Genomic DNA, 19069 nt, shown 5'->3' on the forward strand with positions numbered 1-19069 from the left:
CATAACTGACAACAGTCTTCATGATAAAGGTAATTAATCTGATTCTGAGTCTTCTGGTGCCCAGGTCACTTTCAGTGCTTTTGGTTCTGCCCTCCTCCATACCATTTGGGCATAATTCTAATAATAGGTCACAGTTAGAGCACGTGATGCTTTATAAACACTTTCTTCACAACACAAGGAAGAGAGAAGGAAAGAGGCACTGTGTAAGTGTTGGTCTCCTTTTTATCAAGAACTGAATTAAAGCTTCAAGATTAAATGACTAGACTGCTGTTGCTCCTACAACTAGTAAATTCTAGAGCCTGGATTTGATCCCTAAACTCATCACTTTGCCATCTGGGGCACTTCTCACTATGCTGCAGTTGCTCCTTCTTATGGTATGGCAAAGCAATAGAAATCTGTTGATGGTCGGAGAACATGCCAGGTGGCCTATTTGTGCAGGCTGTGTGGCAGAGGGATTTGAACGAAGGGGGTGGGTTATGCAGCAGTCATGCTGTTGCTCCCAGGGAAAAACAAACTCTTTTGGGGGCTCTCAGATTCACTTCCAAGATAGCGTCTATGTCTGTGCCTATAATAATGGGTACGTGATGTCTACTATCTCTATTCATAATAAGCTGGTGTTTATTTATATGGCACTTTAAAGCTTGCAGAGCACTTCACATCAACCCTGTGAAATAAGAACCATTGTTGACCTCATTTTACAAATAGGGAAACAGAGGCAGAATTTGATCTTGCCAGCTTCCATGCCTAACACTCTCTTCACTGTGCTACCGAGCTATCTCATGAATAGCTGCTTTGGTACTAAAATTGCTTTTTTAAAAGAGAAAGAAGGATTTGGGGGAAATGGCAGCAGGGGCTCAGGAATAAAGCAGTGAAAAGAAAAATGATACTGCTTAGGAAATCTTCTGAAATATTTAATCCAAATTAAAGTCTCTGTCTCTCTCTCTGTCTCTCTCCTCAAACTACCATGTATACATCTTTATTTCTCAGAAGCTAGAATGAAACGAGATGGTAGTTTATATAATAGCAAGTCTCATAGTTAAATTTAAAGAATGTGGGGCTGTTTTTATTTCTTGAGATCCAGTCCAAACTACCAATCATGGATACATGCAGTAATAGGCTTTACTATTAATTTAGTTTAATTTTTTACAATTAATTCTAGCTTCTGAGAAATAAATTAGGATACACAGTAGTTTCAGGAAAATTAGCTCTGCCCCATATGTAGGGCTAGCACTGTTTTGTACTCAAGAGGCAAAGGAACATATCCTTTTTACCAAAAAAGAATAGTAGACTTCTTTTTGGAGTTGAGTTATACTTATGAATTGTGATGAATGGTGATTTACATTTACATTCCTAAAGAGCACTTTCAGCTTTGCAGAGTGGGCGATCATCACACTTCCAAGCATAACTTATAGGTGAGGATTTCATGATTTATAATTAGAAGAGATGATGATGATCCAGTCACATAACTAGTGAGAGATGACATCCCAACTGTTGTATCAACATCGAAAAAATTAGAATGAAGACCTTTTTAGAACATTTAGAATGTCCTCTGTGGATTTATGAAAAGAAACTGAGAAAAGTGGAATATAAGAAGGTATAAGAGAGTTAAAGTCCATATCAATGGAGGAAGGGTATGCTTACACCCATGAGAGCATGGCTCCATTGAAGCAATTCTGCATTCTTTGTAGCTCAGGATGAAGAAGATTGCAAACTTTTGTGCTCTGAGAATGCTCTGGGCATTTGCTTGGCATTTGTCCTGGGCTCACACTTTTCTTTGTTGAAATTTGCTTGAGGTTCTTTCCACTTAATCTTCGTTTATGGGTTTCAGGATGTGGATACATCATTGTTATCTTTTGATGAAGTAGACAGTGGTGGCCATCATCTATCATCAACATCTATGTCTGCCGCAGGAGAGAAGGTGAAAAAAACTTTTTCTTTAATAAGGGAATTTGCATTATTAGAAAATATTACTCTGATGACAGAACCCCAGGACTCACTAAGACATCTACACAAGTTCCATGAAATGGTCATTATTACAACCCAGTGCCACTTGTTTGGCATATGCTACTGAGAAAGTAAAAATATAATTTAAAAAAAGTAAAAAATAAACACATCTTCTGATCAAATTAGCAGTTTTCTCTACTCAATCCCTAACCTTACTTGGGGGTTAGGGTTAGCAGGAGGCTTTTGAAGATTTTTTGAAGACTAATTGAAATACTCAAGCATATTGAATGCATTTCCAGGTGGAATTTTATCCAAAAATGAAAACAAAGTTTTTGCTATTTCCCACCTATTTTTATTGATGCCTTTTATCTTTACATTACACCTAATTCTAGGGTGAAAAATAAAAAAATATATTCTTCCCCTCCCACCAAATTGAATTCCTTTCCCTATTGAGTGAGAGAAAACTAATCATAGGTTTGCCCCCATTTCAAATCCCATAGCAGTAATGACTGAAACTGCAGTTCCTTAACTGCCCCTAGTCTGTGCTTGACTGAAGTGTCTTCATACTAATTAGATCCTTTTCATCTCAATAGGTTGGAGAAGAGAGAAACACAGAAGGAAAGAGCAAGAAAAATAGCAGGTAACATGATCTCATTCTCATTATTGACATGGGCACATTATTTGTCACATTCTTTTCTCTGCCCCTCAATAATTGTCAATGAAAATATTGCTGCTTCTGTATGATTTTTGACATTGTTTCTAATTCTTTGGAAATTGAGGATCTATTTCTGTTCTTAGCATTCATTTTTTCCTTTGGATGGAATTCTCTGATTCCAATCTCATTAAAATGGCTAAGTAGGAATTCATATGACTGATACATATGAGTCGGGAACTTTAAAGAAAAACAAAAAAACTTTCAGAACTTGGCATTTGGGGAGAGGGATAAGAGAGTTCTGCTCTTTGAACCTTATTACTATCAGTTATCGTCTTTTCTTTACAGAGTGGGACAGCTCTCTGACCCTGGCTCAACTTCAACCAGCTCTGGATCCCGCTCCTTTCTTTACCGGGTGTTTAGAGCAGCCCTGCCACTCCAATTATTTTTCCTTCTCTTACTGCTTCTGGCTTGCATGATCCCCTCTTCAGAGGAAGACTATAGTTGTACCCAAGCCAACAATTTTGCTCGATCATTTTATCCTATGCTGAGGTACACCAATGGGCCCCCACCAACATAGAGTGGGTGCATCCTATACCAACACAGTCAGCATGGGTGCTCAAGCCTTGGGCTCCTAGAGCTTGCAATCCCAATGTAAGTAGCTTTTCCATTTAGTCACCATCAGCTGAGGCTCACATGCCATGAATTGGAATCTGCCTCTTGAGGGAATGCTAGAACCACCATGGCTTGAATAGATGTGTGGTGGGTGGCAAGTGATGTACAGTCCAAAGGTGTTATGTTATAAGACATTCTTCCAATAGGGTGAGGACCTGGTCAGACCTCAGAGCACCAGTTGCTCTGTGAAAGACCTGAGTTGCTTTGCAAACCTCATTTGTTTCTGGCCACACTTAGCCTTTTAAAACCATGTGCAGAAGAGCCTAGCATTTTTGTGGATGCTGCCTCCTAATGTCCCAAACTCATCAAACGGGTTTACAGAAGGGAAAATCAGTTATCCCACATAGCCAACAGTTACTGAACAGTAGTATTCACTACAGTCTTGCAGTACAAGTAAGTAGCTTAGGGAATAAAATTTCCCTTCATGGTTCAAAACCTCTGCGAGAAACTGGTAGTAGACACAATCACTTTTGAAATGTTTAGCACAGAATTGCTGGATAATACAGAATACATGAAATTCAATATTAGTCAGTTTTAAATGTAAAGTGTCTTGTATTTGTCTGCTAAGTCTGCCCTTTTTATATGTAGCTGGAAAAGTTTTTTAAAAATTATTCTATTGCATGGATGTGGTTTTTTATTGTGCATATTTTTGAAATTATTTCTCTGAATCACTGTATGAATACAAATGAAGAATGTAAACTTCAATTTTTTAAAATCTGAGCTTTAGATTGAGTTTTTGACTAATGTACAGTAAATGCCAAAAGACAGACTGATATGTTTTTTATAAGTTAACTTTATAAGACTTTTCACACTTTATAAAAGTGGTGCTGCAGGTTTTTTGTTAAACTGTATAGTCAGGTGGGTTGGTACAGAAACACGAAGCTAGTTGTGGCATGTACTCTTCCAATGTGGTGTTGTTTTTCTCATTAAAAAGAAATCTGCTCTCTTTGCAATGTGGAATTTTGTAACTTGAAGCTTCTGATCCGGGATTGAGTCCTTCACAGAGTGAAAGCTCAGTCTGTTCTAAATGCTGACCAGCCTATGGTGTGATTACAATGGCTCCCTTTCAGTGATGCAATGGATCCAGGTTCTTGCTGGTTATGACCCACACACCCCTCTCATCCTTTTCTAGTCTTGTTCATGTCTTTCTGGGGCACTGGAGTCATCAAACCAAAGAAATGACAGCAGCGGACACAAATATATACATTTAAAGTGCCAACACTGTCTAAAAATTATGATCTCTTAGTACATTCTATTCTTCTTGGCTACCATTCCAACATCCTCACTATTGCCATGGAAAGAGGCTACATATAACTGAGATCCTTTTTTTTCCTATGGCTAAAGCAGGTTCTTCTGCTCCCCAAACTTGAGCCAGGTGGCCCTCCAACAGCAAGGTCCCAATGAGAGGCTTTTCCGATTTGGGTCAAATCTAGCCTCAGACACTTGCTAGCTATGTGACCCTGGGCAAGTCACTTAACCCTGTCTGCCTTGGTTTCCTTATCTGTACAGGAACTGAAGGAGGCCAACTATTCTAGCATCTTGGCCAAGAAAACCCTAAATGGGATCATGAGTCAGACACAACTGAAACAACTAAAGAGCATCAGCTAGCCTACACAATGTCAGAGACTTTCTTTCATCATTCTAAAAATAGCAGAAATACACTCATTCAACTAGTATGTGTTTATTGACTTCGGAGTGTTGGCATAGCACTACATTAGGCTCTCAGAGGACTCCTTAGGGAGGGAGGCAAGATGGAAATGCAAAGTTGTTACTTAAAGCAATGCAATTCAAAGAAGATGGTAGCATAATTGAGACCTGGGTAATCTTGGGCAAGTCACCACCTCCCTGAGCCTCAGTTTCCTCATCAATAAAGGGGAAAAAAAGCTATCCCTACACCCTCAGTCCTTTTGTGAGGAAAGTGCTTCATTTAAATCTAAAAGCACTACAGAAGTGTGTGCCTGGTGTTGTTGGAATAAAGCAGGACTTGAAGTGGATGAAGGATGGTTCTTAAAGGTAGGTTTATAGAAACAGAAAAGAAAAAAAGGCTCTTTTCCAAAAGTTTTGTCACTTTTACATAGTGATAAAAGAATGACAGTAGCCTAGCATAACTGGGGCAATTGGATAGCTCAACAGATTGAGAGCCAGGTCCAGAGATGGGAGGTCCTAGGTTCAAATCTGGCCTCAGACACTTCCTAGCTTTATGACCCTGTGCAAGTCACTTAACCCCCATTGCCTAGCCCTTACCACTCTTCTGCCTTAGAACCAATACCTAGTACTGATTCTGAGGCAGAAAGTAAGGGTTTAAGAAAAATTGGCTGGTGTTATATTTAATTATAAGAATTAAACACAGGAGAGTCTCCATTTTTGTTAGTGACGTTTACTATCTTTTAGCCCTTTGGGGAGTCAATAACTCAAGTAATTTCAGGTGAAATCTATTAACTACTTTTAATAACACTCATCTATCAGACAAGGATTTATCTGGATAACACTTTAGTTGAAGAAACCAGAGGTGAGCTGAAAGCCAACTTGAACCATCGAGCCAATTGATAATTTTTCAATGTGGGCATCCACTCCTTGGAAACTGGCAAATGCCACCTGTCGGGATTTGATTTATCATTTTGTTGATTATCTAAACTAACATTTTCTTGATCACTTTCTTAGTAGGGGAAGGAGCTAAGGCCTACTATGTGCCAGGCACTGTGTTCATTTTAATCATGCAGATTAGACTTATGTCTGTTATGCATGTCTCCCCCCAGAGCTAGTGCTTAAACATTTACCAGAACACAACTGACTGATATAATACCATACTTGCAAAGAAGAATTAACTTGATAATTTTTGTCATTCAGTTTTTTTCAGGTGTGTCCAACTCTTCCATGACCCCATTTGGGCAAAGATACTGGAGTGGTTTGCCATTTCCTTTTCAAACTCATTTTACAGATAAGGAAACTGAGTTAAACAGGGTGATGTGACTTGTCCAGGGACACACAGATAGCAAGGATCTGGGATCAGATTTGACCTCCAGAAGATGAGTCTTCCTGACACTGAGCTTGGCACTCTATCCACTACACCACTTAGCTGCCACAACTCTGTAATAGTGCAAGAGAATAATTTCAGTCTTGTTTCCTGAGACCTTTTTGCCAGGCAAAGGATTCAAGAGAATAAATACCTCTCAAGAAATACCTTTTCCTCTCCATTTTGGGATCGTGCCAACAGAATATTTAATTTCTCATTGGAATCTCAGTATTTTCACAGCCTGAGCTTTGTCAGCCCATAGGAATCAAAGTCCCCATTTCAAATGTCCATCTAACTGAAATCGGTTGAGCTGCTAACATGAGAGGACAGCTGCCATTAAGCAGCTTATATAAGGTTGAAGATTTGAAGAGTGCTAAAAGGGCCAAAGAAAATTTCAGTCTGCAATTTACCCTCATTACATACAGTTTTATCAAAATTGCTTGCTGAAGTGATGTGATAGGATAAAAAAAGTGCTTTTACCAAAAGTCTCAAAATGGTCCCCCAAAAATTCAGTACTGTCTCAAGTTACTTTTTTTATTCTTTAAAATCATCTTTTATTCACCGATGATTATGATAACTCAAGAAACTTTAAAGTCTAAAGCCCAGACTGGTCATTTTCTCATACACAAACACATTTTTTTTTTAAATCACAGTGGAAACTGATCTCATTCTTACCTCGTTATTACCATGGAAAACTGGAAGCCTCCATCTTCTCTATTACAATTGTGCTGAAGCCATACCTCTCTATTTAGAAATTGTTCCATCTTACAATCATGTTATGGTTTCCAAGTTATTTAATGGAGGACTTACCACTGGGCATAGGTAAGAAAGAGTGAGTTGGGAAATAATGAGCCTGGGGGAAAGGTCCCCCATAATCACAATTGTCTTCAAAATTCACTTCAAGACCTGGCCTACTGGCATGCTGTGTGGGTGGTAGTTCACAGATTGAGTTGAAAGTAAAGGAAAACAAAGGTTCGGTGCTTGGTTTATGACATTACGGTCATTTCACATTCCTACTACTTACAATGAAGACCATTGGTTTTCAGGTATCTATGAATGGATCATCCGGGTGAGTTGATTAGCTCTTTGGAAAAGGCATTGCCATATTGGATTCAAATCCCAGTTCGGTAAAGTCTCAGTCTCTCTGGGCCTCAATTTACTCATCTGTAAAATGATGTTGTTAGATAGTTTCTATAGTAGGTCTAAATAGATGAGCCTTTTCTATTATAGCTTTGCTATTCAAGCAGGAAGAGATTAGAAGGTTTCCAAAAGTTTTGTCTCTGTCCCATAGTGATAAAAGAAAATGACAGTAGCATGGCATAACTCATTAAGAGGGGAGGGAGGTATGTGTGTACAACTGAATGCCAAAACCAAATATTGTTTATTTGTAGATTTCTCCACCTCTTTTCCCCCTCTCTTAATGTGTCGATTATACTCTGCTTTTCCAAGTTTTCAGGCCATCAAGTCCAGTAATGCCAGTTGATGTGGTGTGTAAACCCTGGTACTAGTTTGAGGAAGAAACATAGTCGTTCCCCTCGTATAATAAATTCTTAAGGACTTTTAGGCCAATTATTGATGGTCATCATAGGGCTGTGTGTCTTTTGCAGCTGCTGGCCAAACACATAAATAAAGCATCATTTATATGGCATCAGAGCTACCTTCAAAAGGAATCAGGGTGATGTCTAAATGCTCTGAATGTCTCCCCCCTGCCCCCATGCTGAATTTTCTTTCTTTTTTCTTTTTTTGTTCTTCAAACTAGGTGTCCCTGTTCACCTAAGTGGAAGTACAATGACCACTCCAAGACCTGATCCCTGCAAATTTGCAAGGGAGCTTTGCCCTGCTCCATTCCCAATCTGAGCCCATTCTCCTTTCTTTAAGCAGCTTGGTAGAGGGTCCTCCATCCAGCCACCCACCAAGACACACACACACCCTTTCCTTCCCAATGAATCACCCTTTTGGTGCCAGCCTTAGTATGGACGCCCACTTGGTGCTGGCCCTATTGCAGCACAGAAATGAACTCGCACCATCCACCAGCCTCATCCTCCCCAATAGCAGGAATAACAGATGTGGTAATACGCCCAACCTGAATTTGCTGAACTGGAAATTGTCAGCTTAAAAACTCCCACCATTCTCCCCCCCACCCCCACCAAAAAATTTTAAAAAGTCAAGTATGAAAAACATTTTATTTAACTTCTATGATACCATGCCTCATTTCATAACAGCAACACATTCAAAAGAACACAGAAAGGAAATAATACTGTCCACAGGAAGGGGAGGCAGAAAACAATCACTGACTTTCATACAACAGAATAATCAAATTCATGTTTAAAGAAGGTTCAAGCTTAAAAGTTTTGGTGGAGATAAATATCAATCACTTCTTGAAATGTACAAAAGCAGAAACAAAGCATTCGCCTGAAAGGTCTGCACAACTAAAAATGATGACAATCAATCAATAAACATCAAGTGCCTACTGTGTGCCAGGCATTGTGCTACATGCTGGCAAGATAAAACCACTCATCTTGGACTCATTCAGATACTCACAGGTACTATCATAATAGTTTTGAAAAAAGGCAAACCACCTACCATAGGGGGAAATCCTAGGGCACTTGGAAGTCCCTAGTCAAAGGCTAATGATGACAGATTTTTGTCATTCCTACAAATAAGCAAGCTGTGAACAAAGATAGCATCATACAAGATGGCCTGGGATTTGACGGGGAACATGGCATATGGGACCTGAAGAAGCCTGGATCGAAAGGCAGAGAACACTTACTCAGTGGGATAGAAGCTGAGCTCCAAAGGAATTGAGGATTCCAACATTTCTTTAAGATTAAAAAGGGAAAACATGGTATATAACTATACATTATATGCTGGCATTAAACCTAATTCCATAGAAAGGGAATGACAAAACAAACATGAACCTTCTAAAAATTAGTCAAGAATTTTAATTAGACAACCTGCCAGTGATTATACTATTCACCTAAATGGAAGCTATTTCCCTAGTCATGGAGAGTTTGAACCCATTTCTCACACACAACCCTTCATCCTCAGTCTTCATACATTTGCACTGGCTGTCCCTCATCCCTAGCATGCTCGCCTTCCTCACAGAATCCTCATCATTATACAATTTGGGGCCTCATCTTCTAGAAACCTTTCCAGATTCCCCCAATGGTTTAATGTCTTTTGCCAAACTACCTTGTGTTTTCATGGTTTCCATTTGTTTTTACTAACTTTGTATTTATACTGTGTGTGATTTTTTTTAACCCTTGCCTTCCATCTTGGATTGGTTCTAAGGCAGAAGAGTGGTAAGGGCTAGGCAATGGGGGTTAGGTGACTTGCCCAGGATCACACAGCTGGGAAGTGTCTGAGGTCACATTTTAACCCAGGATCTTATGTCTCTAGGCATGGCTAGAGATCATCCACTGAGATACCCAGCTGCTCCCATGTGATTTTTTTTTAAAGTAATTCTACCCCCACCCCCCAATTAGAATGTTGGGTCAGCGTGAGAAATAATGTGAGTTCACTGTTTCATTCTTTGTACTTATATTTTCTGTGGCTAGCAAGTGCATGAAACATGGTAGGTATTGAGATCACCTGGCAGAGAAAAGATGGAGGGAAGACACACTCTATCCGCCCAGGATAGGAAGACAAGCACCATTTTTCTTTCCTATTTCTTCATTCCTTCCAGTGAAGGGCTCACACCCCCTTCCCAGATAACAGGGATAAGAACATGTGAGAGGCAATAGGAGGGCAAATTACTGATCTAAGTAGAGACGGAGGGCGCAATTAGCCAAGCATTCCTGTATGGTACTAAAATACAGCTCAAGTAATAGAATCTCAGAAGCAAGTGGCAATGTCCTGTGTTAAGAAGAATGACTTGGGAGTCAATGTATTTAGGACGAAATTCTGCCACTAGCCAGCTACCTAAACTCATTCCCTTAGCTTTTGTTTCTTTATCTTTTGGATAAAGTTGTTCCCATCTGTTGGATGCGAAGTTGGATGACACGACCATTGGGGTCTCTTCCACCTCAATCACTCAATAATTCTAATCTCTAGCAGATCACTCACAAGCCCAATTTGATATTACATTCTAAGCATACCAACCGTATCCAATTTTAGAATTCACTATCGTTCTAGTTCAGAATCTAGGGGGGCAAAGTGGCCCAGGGGATGGAGTACTGAGCTTGGAGTCAGAAAAAGCCAAGTTCAAATATTGTCTCAAACACGTTCTGTTGAGCCTGGCCAGTTCACTTAACCTTTCTAGGGTTCAATTTCTTCATCTCTAAAATGGATTGAATTCAATGGCCCTGAAAGTCTCTTCCAGCTTTAAGTCTATGAGCCTACAGCTAAGGGCTTATTTATTTTTTACCTAATTGTTCACATTTTTTCTTTCTTTGTAGAAGTATCTTGTAGTTTGTAGATGTGCCTAATGCTTATAGGCCAAAAAAAAAATTAAAATTAAGAAAAAAGGAAAATAGAATGTGATGGCCCAAGGGGGCACCTTGAATGTGAAACATGACATATACATAGGTTCAAAAGCAAGCTTTTAAAAGCTGCAAATCTAAAATTGCTTGTATCTGGCTAAAAGTGATGAACATTTAAAACATATAAGTTGGCTTTCTTTTTTTTTTTAATTAAAACACTGGGTATTTTAAAAATTAAATTATATCTATAATAATATTATATTTTATGAGGTTGATTAAGGATCGTTAGAAATCAAAGAACAAAAAGGATACAAAGTAAAAACCACGTGCCCATGACTGATTAGGCCATTTAAAAGCTTACCTCTATACTTGCTACATCATTTGCAAAGGAAGAGAGCGTGGGAGGCCTTACTGCCAATTAAATACCAATTGTGATCTCGCCAACATGGAGACTCAAGAGAGATTATAGGGAATTCTGGGAAATACCAAGGACTTCTGGGGAATGAAGTCTAGGGTTCAATATCTCCATTTATACAGTATCCATTTTCAACAATTTGATGTCACCTTCTAGTGAATCATCAGGTTAATGGAATTAGGATCAAGGTAGAAAGATTAGTCCAGGTAAAAAATTGATAATAAATTCCATCAATTGGAAATCAGGCACAAGTCCAAAAATGTATATTAGTGACATACAAACTTGGTTCTTAAATACAATATCTGATTAGTACAGGAAATCAATGTAAACGAAAGGATGACTCAAAAGAGTCAAATGGTCCAGCAGCTGGCATTGGTAAAATGCTGGGGAGCAGCTTGATTGTTTTTTTAAAGGCTCCTTAGCTATTCCATAATTGCTAAAATGTCAGCTTTAGTTGCCTTACCAAAGCCCTTTTCCCTCTAAGATTAGTAGCAATGCATAAATACCTTTTTTTAAAAACTCACTGAAAGCTAGTTTTGTCATTGGGTTTGTTAGGAAATTTTGGAGTTCAGGAAGTAAGATTTTTTGTATTTTGGGTGAGTTGGGTTTTGGGGGGTTTTTTTTAACTAAAGAGAAAATTATGAATAAGAAAAAGCGAATGCCAGAAGAACAAGGTGGCCAATCTTTTAAAATTCTATGATTAGAGTTCAGTTTTTCAAGAGAGAAAAATCCTGAGTTTCTCCAAGATTTCTTCTATATAAAAGGGGATTAGAACTGGACTTATAACCACTAAAATTTGGAACTCCAAGATAAGAGAATTCAACCAATGTTGGCAACTTCTCTGCAATTTACAGTCTTAGGTGCCTAGAGTGCTGAGAAGTCATCCCTTGCCAAGGGTCAGGACTTGACCCTAGTGTTTCCTGACCTCAAAGCCACCTCTCTACTATGCCACACAGACTCTAGTTGTATAAAAACATTATACAAATAGCAATTAGGTGGCCATTAACAGTTGTTTGGTTTTTTTTTAATCCTTAATTCCTGTCTTAGAATTGATACTAAGTTAACAGTTTCAAGGCAGAAGAGCAGACTAGGCAGGTGGTGTTGCCCAGGGTCTCACAAAGCTGGAAGTTTCTATGGCCAGAATTGAATTCAGGATCTCTTGTCTCCAGGCCTGGCATTTTATCCACAGAGTCACCTAGCTGCCCCCCATTAATGACTTTAACTGATAGATTTAGGAGTAAACAATGAGATGTAGGAAAAAATTAAAATTATTGTTTTTTCCTAATAGGCAAGAATTTGCCCAGTGCCTATCTCTGAGCTACTCCAGCTCCTTAAACAGACTTGTTTCAGAGAATTAAACCACTATGCTCCCACAATGAATTAGGTTGGGTTTATTTTTCTTCCCTTTCATTTTTGTAAAGGAGAATGTAAATTAAATTTCTCAAGAGTTAGATAGACTTTTTGTCCCAAAACTTCTCAGTATTACTAATATTCATTTTAATTATTCAATCAATATTAATTGAGTGCCTACAGAGTGGCTGGCCCCTTTATTAGCCATTATAATATTCTTAGAATTATATCTGTCTCTTCTCCCTCAAGGGTATTTTTCCCTCAAATTAGAACTTCAGTTTCTTTGAGGAAGAATTCAATTCAACAAATATCTCTTTTATGTCCCTACTAGGTGCCATGGATTGTGCTGAGCACAATGGTCTAATAGGTGTCAAACACACGACTTGCAGCTCACGACACTCCTGAGTGCAATTCAAACCAGATTACTATGTAATTGGGAAATATTTAACAAAATAAATTAAAACATTATAAAACAAATAAAATTAATGTGAGGTTTTAAAAGTCAATATGTACCCTACAGGGCTCCTTACGGATGGTACAGTAGCTCCTATTCCTATTTCAGTTTGACACCATTGATGAAGATTATACCTAAATAAGAAAGAGTAGAAGAGAAATACTGTCGGATTGAGTCACAAAGAAAAGAGACAGGTGACTCCTATTCAAAAGTTCTTTAAGGCCAGGATTTTTCAGAGCTGTTTCTCATGATTTTCTTCTTCCTTCTCCCACCTTGGCTACATACTCCAACCAATTTCCTATGAAAAGTAAAACTGAGAATTCCCGCAGAAGGCTCAGTGATGCCAGTACTACCTCAAGTACTCACTGACAGCCAGGATTTTATGAATTCTATGTAAATGATAATTTGTGGAAAGGTTAGTATTCTGTGAGCTGCAAAAATATTCAAGGTTATAATAACAATTTGTTATTTGAAAGGTGACCTTAGAAGCCACTGCCCTATCCTTCTACCTCTTTGTCCTCTAAAGGGGTGGAGAGAAATATTTTTTTAATAAAGCATATGGGGGGTGGGGAAGCTAGGTGGTTCAGTAAATAGGCTGCCTGGCCTCAGCCATTTTTTACTTGTGTGACCTTGGCATTTAACTTTGCCTCAGTTTCCTCATCTGTCAAATGAGGTGGAGGAAATGGCAAACCACTATGGCATCTTTAACAAGAAAACCCCAAATAGGGTCACAAAGAGTGGGACAAGACTAAATGACTCAACGACAATTATCTGATAACTATTATGGTATCCAAAAAGACACTGATACTTCCTTAGAGCTGTAATCTCATCACCTGTGATCAATGAGGGTATTCCTAGGCTCGGTGGTGCTAGAATCTCTCCACCAGTACTCATCACATGACCTCTCAGAGCTAGAAGGGATCTTATAGATCATAGAGGAGGAAATTAAGGTCCGGAGAGGGAAAGTAGTCACTGGCTAAGTAGTGACAGGTCTAGGGCTCAAGCCTGACTCTGAATCCAGCACCTTTCCTGTAATGACAACATTTCCCCCTCTTTCTTTGCACCTTAACCCCACACTTCACTCCTTCAGGCTTTGCTCTCCTTTAGGGACCAGGCTTACTGTTCTATATTTAGAAGATTCCAAGGTGGTTTCCCATTGGGGAATGGGAGGGGACACTTCCTTTATGTAGTTCGCTAGAATTCCATGAGAAGTTTATTACTTTGACTTAATGTCAGGAGACCCAGAGAATGAGTCACATTTTAGTAAAAAGGAGTCCTGATCCTCGATTTTCTCAACTGTAAATTTAAGATGGCCTTAGCAATCAGCTCCAGTCTCTGAGCTGTTAGACTAGATGGCCACAGGTTTCTTCAAGCCCTAGCACTTGAGATGGGACTTCATTTATGCTTCTTTCATTGTACTTGTCACAAAATCTTTATTTTCTAAAAGCTCTAAAGGAACAAATATCTGGGTTCTGCATAGAGTGACAAACATTCCATCAAGTTACTGAGGAATTGTTGGGTTTTCCCTATGTGTAGTGATAGATATTAACTCCAGCAGGGGGAGATGCCACCCCAAGAAAAGAACTGCCCTGCTGGTAAGCTCTGAAATGATCCTCTGAGTCTCCAAAATTACATTCACTTCTGCTCTATAGGAGATCCTGGCAAGAGCACAAGGCATTGACTCATCAAAAGCGCTTTTCAGTCTCTTCAGGATACAAATTCACTGGCTTTACGATTCAGCTGTGACTCCTTTGAACGTGCTTGACTATTTTCTGGTCCCACTCCTATTCTCAATTCCAAGCAGTAGGTGGAGTGGGAGAAATCATTAAAAACTATTTACAGAAGATCCCTGGCATAAGCCCACCTATATAAATCCCAAGGTGTTCTTGCTATCAATGAATTGTTTCTGGAATGCATTAGCTAAAGGAAAGATGGTTAGCTTTATTTCCCAAGAGCAAAATGTTGAATTAATCCCACATCACGGAAATGTAAGCACTTTCCAAAGATGCGACCACCAACTTCACCAAATACGATGACTCCCAAAACACACAGATCTCAATTTATCCATTCAGAGTTTTCCTAGAAAGTATACATATTTAGGTGTTTGTAAATTAGCTTACACAGAAGTTTCAGGACTGTCTTCCATTAATTATATAGTAAATTGGATTTAGGGGCTGCTAATCATTTGTTTCATTCCCCAACCCTACTGCATTACCTGTAAATTATTGAATGCTATATAAGCAAACAGCTGAATTAGAGTCGCTCTCATTTAAAAGAATGCTCTTGAAGTGAAGAATCCTTTCATGGTGCAACTAATTATGCCCTCAAGTCCATCAGACCATATGCTGTTACAAAATTTAGGGTTGAAGAAGACTGTATGAGATTGGCAAATATTCGTCAGCGTAGGAGTCTCTGCAAGGTACTGTCCATTTTGTTTTTAGAAATTCATCACTGTAAGCATAAAAGACTAAAAGCAATCAGACCATCCCACCCAGGATCCTCCAATAGAAATAGTTTAAGGACTGGGTGGGAAGTGGTTGGTCTTTTCCTTAAAGCAATTCACTCTCTCCTGGGCTCTGGGAAAACTTAAAAGTCTGGTAAAAGATTTACCACAATTTTGGACCATCAACTGAATTTGTCAACTCTTCATATGACTCTACAACACTCCCATGACAAACCCACATTTCTTTGTTTGTTAACTTTTTGAAACCAACTTTGTTTCACACATGGATGGTTTACAACTTGGCTCCTCCTGTCTCCCGCTGAGGACTCTAGGAGCCCAAAGAAGCTGGAGAATTGGGGAGGCTGGGAGGAACACAAGGGAAAGACCAAAGATTTGAGGGAAGCTAGCTCACCCTTTCACATGGGTCACAGTGGGCCTACCAAATGTCCAGCAGCATCGGCCCACTCTTAATTCCATATCCTACTCCCAGTAATTTCTTTACAACTCTGCCTCATAACCCTGACCCCAAACTTTGCCCATAAAACCTACTAAGAAGAGAGCGAATAAAAGCCCAGTCAAATGAGCTAAATAGTTTTTATGCTTGTTACATTATATAAACATCAGAATGAACATGGTTCTTGGATAGTAAAAAATATCACATTGTTTCCAACAATCAGAGAATAAAAACACAACCAAAAATAATGGGCTTGCCTAGCAGTAATTTGCAGGTCATCGCAAAGCATGGAAAAGGTTTTGACCTCACTAGTGAAATGCTAGAGTTATATATACATCAACTGTATGTAATGCCTAAATTAGTGCAGCCACTAGACAAGCTGGAGATGGGGTATACTAGAAAATTTGAACTCCATCTCCCAGAATTCTCTCCTCATCCCAAAATTCCTTTTCCCTTTCTGTTTATGTGTGTTCTTGCATTGTTGTATATAAGTTTTTGTAACTCCTCCCTAGGAGTTTCTAATTATACAGGGGTTGGGGGAAAGCTCTCATTTCTGGTTCTTCCTACAGTCTCAAACACACCCAGAGACCTCTGTGCTCGCTAAAGTGCACACAGATAGAGGTGAACTCAGGAGATTTGGCCAGAGCATTGTTGTCTTTGATGACCACTTGTCAGGAATGTTATAGGAGGGATTCCTGGCTAGAAGGTCTAGGATCATGTAATCCAATTCCATCATTTTGTAGACTGTGTCTGAGGCCTAGCAGGATGAAATAACATTAAATTCCATTCATCATCCCAGGCTCCTAACTGAGAACTTTCTCTCTACACTATAATGCTCGCAATAAGGTTTTTATAGTAGGCGACCAACTCTTGTGGTCCCTTCCAACTATGGGATATTCTCATTTTATCTATTTTCCCACCTTCTTCCCCAACACTCATCATAAAACTATAATGCATTTTATTCTAATTTTTAAACCCTTACCATCTGTCTTAGAATCAATATTAAATATCCATTCCAAGGCAGAAGAGCAGAAGGGGCTAGGTAATTGGGATCAAGGGAGACAGCTAGGACACCTCTGAGGCCAGGCTTGAACCTAGGACTTCCCATCTCTAGTCTTGGTTATCTATCCACTGAGCCACCAAGATGTCCCTAAGCATTTTTTTAAAACCTCGCCTAGCTTAAAACCAATACTGTATATTGGTGCCAAAGCAGAAGAGCAGTAAGGGCTAGGCAATGGAGGTTCAAGTGACTTGCCCAGGGTCACACAGCTAGACTCAACATTTATTTTTACAGAGGGCAGAAGGTGCCAAGATTCCAAGAGCAATAAACTCTTTGTATCTCTGTTCACTACTTAACAACAAAGGAGAAAATGGTTTTCTTATCCCCAGCCCTAAAAATCACAGTTGTGCTCATAAAGAGGTCATCAGTGTCCCATGGCGAGCACTGAGTCTGCAACCATGAAAGCCAATGGAAGTCTTACATCCACTGGGAAGAGCTTCATTTCCTTCATTTCCCAAGAGCTTCTCAAGATGCCCAACAACCCAGGAAGGATTTTCCTTTGGCTCAGGTGTCAGTCACTCCTGTGCATCTCAATTCCGGCTCAACTCCTCCTGGGGAAGAAGAGATCACTGAGGCAGCAAGTCCTGAGGGCTCCTCTCCTTGCTCTCGCTCTGCTCTGCAGGGCCATACTCGGACACGGAGACGGATGACTTTTTATATCCCCTCAATGTGTGGGCATTCAGCATCTCCAGGAGAAGGTCATAGACAGGGACCACATTTTTGCATTTCATGCTGAGCAGATGTTCCATACCTTTGTTACTGTGGGGGAGAGGCACAAAAAAAAAAAAAGAACAAATCTAGGATTCTAGGAAAGGAATATATCAATGCTTGTGAAATTACAGAGGAAAGGAGTGATGGAATCCTGTTTCTTTGCCTCTTGTCCCTCGGTATTGTCTATGTCCAAATCTTTGACTTAAAGAATTTTCAGGACAGACTCTATGTTTGTTTTATTGTTTTATATCAGGTACCAGTAAAGTGAATGCAAATACATGACCAACTCAAAATATTTATCATCATCATCCTGTTGCAAATAATAAGCAACTGCTTATTATATATATATATATATATATATATATATATATATATAGTCCTCTGATATAAACTTTTCCCCTAGCTAGTTTGACTTCAGGTAAATCTAGGCATCAGCTTTCTCATATGTAAAATGAGAGAGTTTTAATTAGATGATCTCTAAAGTCCCTTGCCAGCTTTAATATTCTATGAATCTATGTTCTTTTAATGTAATCATTGTGTTTGCTTACCTAAAAGACACCACAACAACATGGGCCTTTCTCAACATCCGCAATCATGACACTTTAATTGTATTTCTTTTTTTTTTCTTTCCCTGGTCTGTTCCACACAACTGGTCACTCACTACTCTTAGATCACTTTCCTCCAATGATCTCAATAGTCATCCTTTGCTGTCCCCCAATTCTCTACCTCTTGCTCTTCCTTTGGAAGTAATAATCAAACCAGCATTGCCATTACTAATGGAAAAGAAGTGACAGTCCACTATGGAGTGGAAAACTCCCTTCCCAGGCCACTGTTGTTGGGCTTTTTCCCATTGGAAGGTAAGCTCCTTGAGGGCAACACTTACTTCTCCTTTGCATTTGTGTGCCCCAGGCCTAACAGTAAGTAGTAAACTCTCATTAAATGCTTGTTGATTCATTGCAGCTACATTGATGAAGGAGAAAATAGATTTCTCCAAATAGAGGAATCCAGAAAATATCTTCCTCCAAATCTCATGGCTTCAGAGGAGTCGCTTACCTTGGAGATGATAGGGTGAGATAGATTCAGTCTTCTTCTGGCAGAGGTTCTGAATCTAGGGCCTGGGAATTTTTTTTATAACTACATTTCCCTGTTATTGGTTTCCTTTGTAATCCTATGATTTTATTTCATGCATTTAAACAAACTATTCATAGACTTCACCAGGCTGATGGAAGGGTCCATGACCCACACCCGCAAGGTTAAGAGCCCCTGCTGAAGGGCTCTGTTGTGAGTGGAACATGAATCTCTAACAAAGAAAAGGTTTAGGGCTACTGGAGTCAGACTCAGAGAGCTGCATGGAGACCACCAGCACCTTAACATCATTGGTTAGAAATCTAGCAGAACACCTTCCCATTTAGGGCATCTTTCTTCCTTTCATTGAAATTTCAAAATTAAAATAATTGAAATTAAGTTAAGTTGAAGT

At 39.3% G+C, this 19069-nt stretch overlaps 2 protein-coding genes across 11 annotated transcripts in view; one reads left to right on the top strand and one right to left on the bottom strand.

The window, feature by feature from the left end:
• SYNE2 (spectrin repeat containing nuclear envelope protein 2) overlaps window positions 1-4224 on the top strand; it is a 416774-nt gene extending 412550 nt beyond the window's left edge. For all 8 annotated transcript variants that reach the window (XM_056810866.1, XM_056810871.1, XM_056810867.1 and 5 more), the window contains 3 exons: window positions 1829-1918; window positions 2538-2584; window positions 2945-4224. In XM_056810866.1, the coding sequence (XP_056666844.1) occupies window positions 1829-1918; window positions 2538-2584; window positions 2945-3176 (369 nt within the window). In that variant the 3' untranslated portion in view covers window positions 3177-4224. The remainder of the gene's footprint in view (window positions 1-1828; window positions 1919-2537; window positions 2585-2944) is intronic.
• Window positions 4225-8455: 4231 nt separating this feature from the next.
• The window catches only part of ESR2 (estrogen receptor 2), a 103819-nt gene continuing 93205 nt past the window's right edge, over window positions 8456-19069 (bottom strand). For all 3 annotated transcript variants that reach the window (XM_001377800.4, XM_007472992.2, XM_056810874.1), the window contains one exon: window positions 8456-17640. In XM_001377800.4, the coding sequence (XP_001377837.1) occupies window positions 17448-17640 (193 nt within the window). In that variant the 3' untranslated portion in view covers window positions 8456-17447. The remainder of the gene's footprint in view (window positions 17641-19069) is intronic.

This window comes from Monodelphis domestica, chromosome 1, assembly GCF_027887165.1.
Source record: "Monodelphis domestica isolate mMonDom1 chromosome 1, mMonDom1.pri, whole genome shotgun sequence".
In the NCBI taxonomy this organism is placed as follows: domain Eukaryota; kingdom Metazoa; phylum Chordata; class Mammalia; order Didelphimorphia; family Didelphidae; genus Monodelphis; species Monodelphis domestica.